This window comes from Papilio polytes, unplaced genomic scaffold (assembly GCF_000836215.1).
Source record: "Papilio polytes unplaced genomic scaffold, Ppol_1.0 DF821289.1, whole genome shotgun sequence".
In the NCBI taxonomy this organism is placed as follows: Eukaryota; Metazoa; Arthropoda; class Insecta; order Lepidoptera; family Papilionidae; genus Papilio; species Papilio polytes.
The window spans coordinates 6,123,536-6,134,864 of NW_013527915.1; the positions used below are offsets into that span (position 1 = coordinate 6,123,536).

Sequence of the window (11,329 nt, forward strand, 5' to 3'; positions counted from 1 at the left end):
TTTTAAACTTACCATTTTCATAAACAGCACTATGCACTTGCTTAGGCCTTAACACTGATGAGTTAGAGGTAAACCCTGGAGGCAGTCTGACATGCAGCAGTGTGAGGTATTGAGGTCTTTGAGGTCCACTTTGATTGGCACTAAAAATAAATTAATCATATAACAAGTATAATATATAAGCTTTATAAACTATGTAATTTAACTTACTCTCCACTCCCAGTACTGAAGTACAACCGAGCACCCATTTGTGTCACAGCAACCAGATTCAAATGGTCTGATTCTGATTCTTCCACAGCTGATATCGCAATAACTGGTTTAAAGTTAGATGCTTCTAAAGTTCTGTTGAAATAACATTAGCGATTAATTGAAAATGAAATGATTTTAGGAAACTTATTTTCAGAAAGACACTTTAAAATAGAAAAGAACATACTTAACAATATCCACAGCACAAGAGACAATTTTTCCCTGTGTTAATTTCACAACCCTGCTTATACTCTCTCCATCGCTGCCCAAATCAAACACTTCTATACAGCCTTTTTCACTTAATGTATACAATATATGTCTTGAATTGTCTACTTCTATTTTAACTATAGGATCCTCATCGTACAATGCAGCATTTAGGAATGAAGGTACCAGAAATGATAGAGCACTCGTGGAATGATTAATTTTCTTACAGTGTTTACCAAACCATCCTAGTTGTGCCTGAAAATGTAACAAAATCAATTCATATCCCGATTTTCTTAAACTGAGTTTTAATATAAAATTGCTTTTAAAAAGCATGTAACTGCAAGAAATGACAGTGTTTTTAAACCCTTTTCCCAAAAAACAAATTGCTGGTTGTCTAATAATTTAAAATAAATCTAGGATTCTCAAAAACAGGAATCCTAGAAGTCATTGCGGCAACACTGATTGGTGTAATTATTCTTAATGTGCAATAAAGATATTCTTATTCTATTGCTAATTGCATAGCGATCGCAGCTGAATAAAGTCATGCTAGTGGAAAAAAGATTTCAAAGTTGGCAATTTTCATTTACCTGATAAGTTATTTCATACAAGCATCCATCTTTGCCACCCATGAATATGCGACCTTCTGCAGTTGACTTCACACACATCATAGATATGCCATCTGTTGGCAAAACAAATACTGGTTCCGGCACTAAATGTATTTCTTCAAATTCACCAATACCATCATTTTTACTTGCAGAAAATGTTACACCTGTCAATAATAATTTCAATTAACCAACAATATACATAACTTACATTTAATTACCTTTATTTAACAATGAAATAGTTACCTAAGACTACTATTTCTACAGTTGTTGTTAATACAAGTAAATATTTAACAAAATTTTGGAATACACCAGTCTTAGGCTTGACTAGGCCGACACTGACTATGGTCTCTCCCAAACCATCAAAATAAGCCACATCACTGCCATGTTCGAAGGCCCATACATAAATGTTACTATCTATTGCTAACCAAACTCTGCTTATTTCTGGAAATACACCCATCAAACAATGGCATTGCATATCTGATTATACTATAAGAATAATTATTTCATTTATGACGAATTTCAGACAAAAAATAGTTGAAATACACATAATCTCATCAATACAGCTTGTGGCTATATATTTGTATTATTTTTCTATTAAATATAAATATTTAAAATTCTGTTAAAGCAGAAAAAAAAAGGATACGGGCAAAGTGTTCCATTATTTCAGGTGGAAGAGGAACTTTGTTTAATATTTTGAGTTGTGATAGATTTGGATGATTGAGTATTGCTGCAAGGTTTCTGTAATCGCCAGCATTGAGACCACTGCATGTTGGACTTCTTTGTTGTGCTATGCCAGTTATCTAAAATACAGAATCAGGTTAGAACAGAATTTATCATTGAATAAATAGATAAATATAACATAATCCAACAGTGTGTTTTCACTGAATAAACATTTCTAAAAATTACATGACATGTTTTTTCTATGCAATTTAAAGGGAAAAAGATATGTGAATAATGTTTCATAGATGCCTATTTATTTGATATTGTTGGAAAAGACTTCATATAAAGAGATTACAAAGCAGGCATGTATAAGTTTTATAACAGTGTGCTTAATAATAACGAAAACATAAAAAGCAAACCTCTAAAAAAGAAGGGCGGGAATTATCCACTATAATGTACCGGTCCAGGGTGCACCCCGCCAATTCCAAACACTCCAGTTGCATGTTGCCACCGTTTGATTGCCTAGATCCTTCAACGCTGTTTATTATGCTGGGCATCTAAAAACATTATTCCAATGGTCAAAACTTTTTACCTATCTAAAAGATAAAACTATACAAGAGGTTATACTCTTGCTGTCAAAAATGACTTTTACTTTATTCTTGCCCGGATTATACCTTTAATTTTTCGTCACTTGCGTAAATACTTTTTTACGAAGACCATAGTTACATTAAAGTGCGACAAAGTGGTATGTTTATACTAAAGCTACAGTATTTTTAACGGAACAGGGAAGATCGTAAAATTTTAAGATTAGAATTAAAAATTTAAAATTAAAACGGTCCATACAAACAACATTGTCGCTACTAAACTATAGACAAACCATAGATTATAGAGAATTTACTGTCAAAGATTATGGACCAAAGAGTTTGTAAGCATAATTTTATTTTAACCTACAGGTGTTTCCCGGAGCTGTACTCAGTTACTCAGGTCTGATAAGCACTGAGGCATTAACGCACAATGATAACTCCTCATTCAAATCTTATTAAATTCCTTTTGTATAAACAATTACTTTCACATTTTACTCTACCAATCAAAAGACATAGGTTATTAGTATTTTCATAATAAACGAACCACAGTGTATCCATATTATATGTTTATTGATAAAAACATTACAATTATAATATTCAATAAGTTCTATAGATTATTCTAAGTTAACAAAATAAATAATCCCTGCAGAATAAGTGATAAAACTAAAGACTGAGGACTTTCAGCAGAATTGACTGCGTTGTCTTTGTAATTCTCCTTCTTCTTAACATCAACTTCGTTTAAAAACTTGGTACTTGGCTCAATTGTCGGCATTTTACAATTCTCTTTTGATTGTACTGTATTTATAGGATTATCCATTGTCGAAGAACGTACTATAGCTTCTGAAAGCGATAATTTCTTAATATCCTCTTTAGATTTCTTAACTTCTAGAGCAATTGTTGTGTTCGTTTCTGGAGAAAGAAAATAAGGTTGGTTCATTTAAAATGCTAACATTAAATAGTAACAATATAGTTTGAATATTATAAACTCACATTGAACTAAAATTAACATGTTACATATTTGCTATTCGTAATTTTATACTTGAAGAGGGATTTCATAAGAAATTAAAGTTAGAGTAAGTGGATTGCAAACAGGATGTGGGTGCAAGGTATGGGTTAATATTCTAAGATCCGAATCTTAAAAATTATAATCATGTTAAATCTGTATAGTCACGTTGTACTCTATAAGAATTAAGAACCCTACCCCGTGACCTGTAGCTTTCTTGACGAATAGTTTTTAAAAAAAGATGCACGTACGAATTAAACTCATATAATACCTGATAGTGGCGTTTGTACAGAAAACAGAAAAAAGAAATAGGAAACCGTCGCTTTTAAAAAATAATAGTTTCTGTTGTCGAAATTATCTTTTTAATGAAGCAAGGCAAATGTTTAGTTTATCATCAAGTTAGTTATCTCAAAATTATTTGTAACCTTCCATAATTGTTTGTAGGTTTTTTTTTTCATTAGATCTACATTTATACATAGTGTAAATGAATAATACGAAATTGTAGTTTGTTTTCTTTTTATTTGTTGTCTGTTAGTTTAAACATGACACGCGACAACGTTATTAAACATAGAAAAACAAAACATATAAAACATTTTAAAAACAATAACAACATTCACACAAATAAGTGTATATTAACTAAAAACCATCTTTAAGTATCAGTTGTCCTTTAGGTCCTCCGATTATTTGACCGTCAGCATAAACAAGTTGTCCTCTTACGTATGTCTGAATAACTTTTCCATTTAATACTCTATTCATGTATGGACTTATCTGAAAAGAAAAAAAATAAAAAAATAGTATTATTTCAAATCTATCAAGAGACAAAATCCAGAGTGATTTATATTATTCACTTAAAAAATATGTTTAAAATAACATTTTACAGTTGTTAAAGTTAAGTAAAAATTAGTTTTTTGTTTAAAATAATAATAGAAAAAGAATATCACCTTGTTCTTGTAGAATATGATATCAGGCGTGACAACGAATGAAGCGTTGGGGTCAAAGAATACGAGATCGGCATCAAGGCCTGGCCTGATGGCTCCCTTTCTGCTCTGCAAGCCGCACAGCTGCGCCGGGCCGGCAGACAGGTAGTGGCTCACATCACCCAACTTAAAACCTCTCGCTTTAGCCTGCGTCCAGAACAAGGATAGACCTAAAAACATAACAGGCAACATTTAAGAACACGTACATAAAAATAATACATTTTTAAAGTTTTGTCTTCATAGTCTTCCCCAATACTTCGAACTAATTATTATATCTGTAGGACGCGTTTTTTATCCTTTGATGACTAGATCTAAGTAGGCTAACAATGTCTGTGACATAAGCAATAATTGACTCTATGAACATCGAGAAAAATAATTCTATTTATGGCTCACCGAATTGAACGGACGATATTCCACCCCATGACTCCAAAAAGTTAGACGACTTCAAGGCCGCTACCGACGGTGAGTGATCCGATGCGACCAGATCTAGTCTGTGTTCCTTAATGTACTCCCAGAGTTGTTGCTGAAAACTCATTAACATAAGTTCCTACTACTTCAACACAAAGTATAAATACTCACATAAGATATTATGTACGACTTAAACAGTTAATCGGGCCATTGGCATTATTGATATGCAAATTTCATTAAGTCCGTATACGTCCAAGTGACAATTAGTTAATTAGCTTACATTTTCAGTGTTAAGGTTATTCAAGTTGTAGTAGTTATTGTTCTATATTATTACATGGTCATATAACCTGAAAAGATTTGTTATACAAGATAGCAAACGAGCGAGCGGCTACCTACAATAGGCAAAATATGTTTCTCTAATGTTCACTATCTTTAGGCATCTGCTATAATTAAGAGGTTGGTTATTGCCTACATTTAATTGCCAAGGTAGTTGATATACAGAGAAGGGGTGTATTTCCCTATATTCCTTTCCCTATTAGATATGTATAAATAACGTACCTTGTTAGTATTATTCCTAATAGGCGGAGAGCATTTGTATTCGCTGTGACCAGCTGGTATCTGCTCGGAGCTGAGCGTGAGGTAGTGGTGGCAAGTTTCAGCTGTGACGCCGCCACGCCAGCCCTTGTTCCCGGCGTGGATGCGCTCCAGACGAGCCTTCTCAAGTATGGGGACAACGCCCGCCGCCGACACGTGTACTATGTGAACGTGCACGCTGTAAATACGAGAGAAATTACCAAGACATTCAAATATTGCGAGTAAATCGCAAGTGCATTTGGGAAAAAATAAAAAAAAAAACCAGAAGCCCATGTCCTAAAATGTAATCCATGAAAGACTAGCTTTATGTGTTTTATACTTTACAAGTATAGTATAAAGAAGATACCGTATCTTCATTATTTATATTTATAAACTATAAATATTTATTGTTTATTTAAACAATAATCGATAAAAATAATTTTAAAGAACTATTTATAAACAACAATTCCTTGGAAATAGTCGATTTGTATAATTACGTACTTAGTTATCGTGCTAACAAGGTAGTAATATAAAAAAAAAGTTTGATAACATCGTTCTAACGTCTGTTTCAGTATTTATCCTAATACACCTAGATTACTCACGTCAATGCACTTTCGAGTGGCGAGCTGAGCTGACACAAAAATGTCAATTTATTTGATAATACTCAGACAAAGCCATCGACACAATAGAATATTTGCTTCGGGAAAACCATAATTAAATACTTTATTACTATGTAGTTATTTCAAGAACAATCGCTTTCTGAATAATGATATTAGATGATACATTGAAAGATTATATCCTAGGAACATATCTCTGTTCCGAAAATACTATATTTCATACTAATATTATAAACACGAAAGTTTAGATGGATGTTTGTTAAAGTTTGTAGTCTAAACGGCTGAACCAATTTCAATGAAATTTGGTATAGATTTAGAGGATAGTCTAAAAGAACAGATAGGTTAACCACTTTGTTTTTTTATTCTCCGCGGACGGAGTCGCGGGCGAAAGCTAGTTAATTAATAATTAACAAATTTTAGCGCCCAAATTGATTTTGAATTAGTTTATAGTTATGTTATCGTTATTTTTTAAAAGAAGGAAATTAAACCGGTCTAATTAGTTATTCAATTACGTACGTAACTTCAAATCTGCTCTCATTCATATCTGATAGGACTGTTTATACAACATCCTTATGCATTATCGATAGTCAATAATGAATGTTTATAGGTTAACTAGAAACAAAATGGGAAAACATAACATTGTTAGAATTGATTTCCTGTATATCTATACTCTATACTATTATAATAAAGCGTAAACACACACTTCTTTGTTGCCTAAGATGACAGCAGTTACAGCATGTTTTTGAATCATTTTTTTTAAAATAAAAAGTCTAATATGGGAAAGAGATCATAAGTTGCTGCCAACATCTAGAAAGTAAGATTGCCAAGGTTTATCATGTCGTGTCATTTTGACATTTGCAATTGATTATTTGACACATGTAAACAATAAAATAAAATTTTCATAATTTCATGCGGATTAAGCCGCATGGGCTAGTATAGTTATACTTTGAATAATGTAGTCACAACAATGGTTACAATAATTATGGATACAACTTACTCTGTGGTCGGCAAATAACTTGCTATTAAAGATACAGCCGCTTCTTCCATTTCAGGAGGATGGGTCGCCAAATAGGTACTGTACAAATGTGGGTCTGAAATAATATTGAATCATTTTTACATCACAAGAAAGAATATGACTACTGGAAATTCTGATTTTAAAAATTCGATTGAATAAAACAAAATTATTGCAATAACTACTATGTATAAAAACGAATAATAAAAGTTGAATGAAACATGCAAAATAAAAAATAATTACCGGTGCAATCAAATCCTTCGCACTGAGTATTTGTCTCGTTGATTTCTAGTTCAGCGTGGAACTAAGAAATAAATAAAATAAATTTAGTTAAAAAATATATAAAAAGCAATCCTAGAAATTTTGCGTAATCAGTAGAAATATTTGTAAGTGCAATAAAAATTACACTTTACGAGTCGTTAGTCCAACTTACCGCCAAAACTGTTCCAGTACCATTCAGAACAGAGAAGATAGTTCCTAATTCGATTTGATTGACATTAGGGAATTCGGCTACTCCACTGTCGGCTAAGAAACCTTTAAAGCCAACTACTCCAGCCCTTATCATATCATGTAGCTCCATCTAAAAAAAAAAATGTCTTGAATTCTCAATTTAAGAGGGAATATTAAATGTATCAATGTTGTCAGCTTTCTTCGAGAAAAACAATATGCATGTGCTAAGTTTTAAACATTTGTATGCGTTAATAACTTAAAAACCAAATAGTAATTAACCTCATTGCCAGGGACAATGCCTCCCCAGAAGCCAACATCAACGAATACTTCTTCCCTCGCAGCTGAAGCTTTTACCCTCAAATTTTCTAGTGTTGTAGTCGGCGGTATCGAATTACTGCAAACATAAATCAATTATTTATAATCATCCTAATTCTTTTTCGTAATTTACGATATCGATACAAAATCTGCATTTACAGTGGCATATCGATGACTGTAGTGATGCCCCCAGCGGCGGCTGCCTGCGTTGCCGTTACGTAGCCTTCCCAGGAGGTGCGGCCGGGCTCGTTAACATGTACGTGCGAATCCACCACGCCCGCCATAAGTGCCAGGTCCCCACCATCTATAATCTGAGCATCACGACTGTTTACTATCTAGGTAAAGTTATACATCATTTACTAATGTGCGATTTATACAAAAAAATCTTCCAGAGATAATTTGTAATTCAATTGAATCGAATTATTTTTACAATTACCGTTTAAAAAACTTAAACGCTTTACAAACGTATTATGTACTGTTATTGTAAATAAGTAAAGTATTGGTTGTTTACCTTAACATTACTAGTTTTAGATGTAAGGAATGTGTCTACTGCGTTACGAGTGAAAACTCCTTCGATTTTTCCTTTCTCGTCGACCAGTACACCACCATCAAACTCCGCAGATTCTGTCACAACTCTTCGACTTAGGAACAGCTGCTTTTCTGAATCCCCAGATTTAACGTCGACCCATCGTCCGTTAATACAAGGAGCTAACACTGAAAAAAAAAATAGTTTATTTTATAAAATGAATGGAATAATATTTCATTATATATAATGTCTTGAATTTAATTTACCTAAAAGCGTGATAGTCGCTAACGTATGTATTAGCGACATTTTCCTTGACGTTTGCTACTGGTCGCGGTCTGAGAGCAACTGAAGGTTTTCCGCCTGAAACTGCCTCGTTTCATCACCTACGAGAGCTGTTATATTTTTTACTTAGAGTCGTGCCACACTGCGCTGAAAACAGACGCACGGTTGGTCGATAAATAAAACTGTTTAGATAATCATCATCAAATTGTAAAAATCTGCAATATAAGAGAAACTAACGAATAACTTTTAGTGGCAATTTTGAAACCTGTTATTTTGCATATTTAAATTTTTGGCGATGAATGTTATTTAACACGTGCACTGCGTAACAGGCCGATATCGGCCTGACGCGATACTAAAGCTGGTGCGGATGAAGAAAACTAGAACCCCCTGGCTAGTCCAAAAAATTATTTCAGGTGTATTCATTACATTACATAAAATGTATAAATTATGTTTCCACATTTATTACAGCAATTTAATCTATCTTAGTGCTGGTGGGTCTAGAAAGACCTGCCTCGCACTGGCGGAAATATCATTGGGAGCACATTTTGGCCTGCCGCCGCAAATGAAGAATTATGTTATCGCTTGCGGCAGTAAACGTGTTAAATTGGAAATTTAAATATTTATTTACATAAAACATCTATAAAGAATACACCTAATGTTACCCCACACTAATTTGCCAATGATATGGATAACATCTCCCTACTATTTAATATTTTCATAATCTCTAAAGCCCGACAGGTTATCGTTGGAACAAAGTATCGCGTGTTTAAATTGTTTTTGAAAGATATATATTTTTGGTATACAATAGGAAGATATGAGATACGTTATAACACTAGTCAAAACAGTAAACGTAGAAAATTGATAATAATTTAGTTAAATCATTTGTAAAAACAAAATACAAATATTCATTCGTATGTTTATGTCTGTACGTCTGATCTTGGGGACCTAATTAAAATTCGCAAGAAAGTCATCGACCAACTTGTATGAGATTTCTTCTCGAATTACGACTACTTTCCTATTTATAAATACTCGAAGACATTGTTTTAATATAAAAACCAAAAAAGAACAATTTGAAAATTACCTAACAAAAATTCTATTTACTAGTAAAATAGCTTCTTACCTTATCTAAATTGTAACTTTTTCCGTATATGTTTCCAATAATATGACAACAAAATCCGCTGACTTCGCACTAGCGTTACAATACAGTAAGCAAAAAAGTTTACGCCATTAAACAATTTAAGGAAACTTATCAACATTGTGTAGCTATGTCGCTTGTTGTACGAACAAGCGCGCTCGCGGGGAGATGAGACGAGTGTGGGCGGGTGCGTCGCATTTACACTAATTTACACAAATTATATGAGAGTATCTTAATACAAAATAATGACAAAGGTATGCTTGTTGATTTGACGGAATTTTGGAGCAAAATCCCGTGGCACTTCTAGTCTAATAAGCAACGCTCAGCTGCTATCAGGATATAGGGCTGTACATTGACAAATCTCAGTTAATTTAGACTCTATAATATTCTTAAAGAAATTATTTTATTAACATGTCGCATAATATTAATAAATAATTATAACGATTTTTTGATTTACATGATAAACTTTTTGGAATAGGTATGTGGGAATTTTCAATGCTAAACTGCACAATCTCTGGTAGACGTACCTTTTTTTCTAAAGCAGAAGTTGATGCCGACAGACATTCGACATTTTTCTAAAATAGATGCAAAGATAAATAAGCTTAGGTTTCATTACTGTTATCATTATCATGCGTTTACGAGTAGACGCAAGAAGCATTTTATGGCAGAATGTTAACGATAAAAACAGAAAAGATTGAGATTTTCTTACATACTAATCTTTTGGCACATATAAAAGTGTAACATATTTCGCAAGCTTTGAACAAAAACTCGAGGAACGTTATTAATTCTAGATGTTATAGCATAAACATTCGAAACAGTTAACTCGTAATAGTAAATTCTTTGAACATCAAGGAATTCTAAACAGAATCAGATTGTTTTGTCAACACACCCTAGTATGTGAATTTAACTTGAAGTCCTTATAAACTACAGTTAACTAATAGATGTTGAATTGAGATAAGTGAATAATAAAAGTGTTATTTTAGACAATGAAATAAATAATGTCATGTAACTATCTATCTAACTAATATACGAAACGTTTTGTCATACCAGTCAGTCTAAACTACGGCCTTGATTTGTACCAAGACCTTTACAACTCGTTTACATATCTTATGGCAGATGTTGCCATGAATCTGTTTGAGATCGCAACATATTTGTTGCATCCAAATAATGCTAAGTTGGGTAAGAAATTAGTTAACGGCCCCTCGAAATTGATTATTACTGTCAATCACGAATATTTACTCTGATTTCTGCTTCACTGCTTCAAGTTTTGCGCTAATACTAACTACTAAAGAATTATACAAATTATTTACCTTTGTTACTAGAGGATTAGAAATAGGTCTTGCCTTTACTTTCCAAGAAAACTCAACGACTGTGCACAATTTAAAAACAACCACATTCTTTCGTGACTAAAAACTGATTGAAAACAATTTTTAAACACGTTTTCTGCTTCTTATGTATTTTTTTTAAACTAAATATAACTCATTATTTATACTAAGTCTAGTATTATGTAGTAACTATTGTGTTTCTCTCTACGTTACTTTATTTAAAGTTATCAATGACAGGAAAACTAAATTGCAAAAATTGTAAAAACTCGTTCGTTGATATTTTTCTACTTTTACAAAAACGCTTAAGTAATGCTTCAAAAACCTGTTTTATTTTGATAATGTGCTAATCAACATTTATGCGAAAGACGTTGTGCCTTGATGACTACATTTAAATATCATTAAAAGTTCTC

At 32.7% G+C, this 11,329-nt stretch overlaps 2 protein-coding genes across 2 annotated transcripts in view; both read right to left on the reverse strand.

The window, feature by feature from the left end:
- LOC106109165 (nuclear pore complex protein Nup155) overlaps positions 1-2,349 on the reverse strand; it is an 11,013-nt gene extending 8,664 nt beyond the window's left edge. Inside the window, exons 1-7 of the mRNA XM_013290570.1 lie at positions 2,132-2,349; positions 1,696-1,852; positions 1,296-1,529; positions 1,035-1,216; positions 431-702; positions 208-339; positions 13-140 (exon numbers count right to left, since the gene is read on the reverse strand). Of these exons, the coding sequence (XP_013146024.1) occupies positions 13-140; positions 208-339; positions 431-702; positions 1,035-1,216; positions 1,296-1,529; positions 1,696-1,852; positions 2,132-2,269 (1,243 nt within the window). The 5' untranslated portion in view covers positions 2,270-2,349. The remainder of the gene's footprint in view (positions 1-12; positions 141-207; positions 340-430; positions 703-1,034; positions 1,217-1,295; positions 1,530-1,695; positions 1,853-2,131) is intronic.
- A 1,449-nt stretch (positions 2,350-3,798) lies between these two features.
- On the reverse strand, positions 3,799-11,008 carry LOC106109220 (allantoinase-like). The gene is made up of 12 exons (XM_013290630.1): positions 10,905-11,008; positions 8,444-8,606; positions 8,163-8,365; positions 7,811-7,962; positions 7,616-7,730; positions 7,320-7,466; positions 7,130-7,190; positions 6,872-6,965; positions 5,243-5,456; positions 4,670-4,799; positions 4,241-4,446; positions 3,799-4,067 (listed from the first exon to the last, which is right to left on the reverse strand). The coding sequence occupies exons 2-12, from the start codon at positions 8,481-8,483 to the stop codon at positions 3,936-3,938; spliced, it is 1,494 nt and encodes a 497-aa protein (XP_013146084.1). The 5' UTR covers positions 8,484-8,606; positions 10,905-11,008; the 3' UTR covers positions 3,799-3,935.
- Between the last annotated feature and the right edge of the window lie 321 nt (positions 11,009-11,329).

Bases quoted from the DNA above. Each gene is read 5' to 3' on its own strand.
- LOC106109220 (XM_013290630.1), bottom strand. From the start codon at position 8,483: ATGTCGCTAATACATACGTTAGCGACTATCACGCTTTTAG. The intron at 5,457-6,871 runs GTAAGTTGTATC...TCGTATTTACAG, and splicing joins AGTTATTTGCCGACCACAGA to CGTGCACGTTCACATAGTAC. The intron at 4,800-5,242 runs GTACGTTATTTA...ATGAGTTTTCAG, and splicing joins TTAGGAATAATACTAACAAG to CAACAACTCTGGGAGTACAT.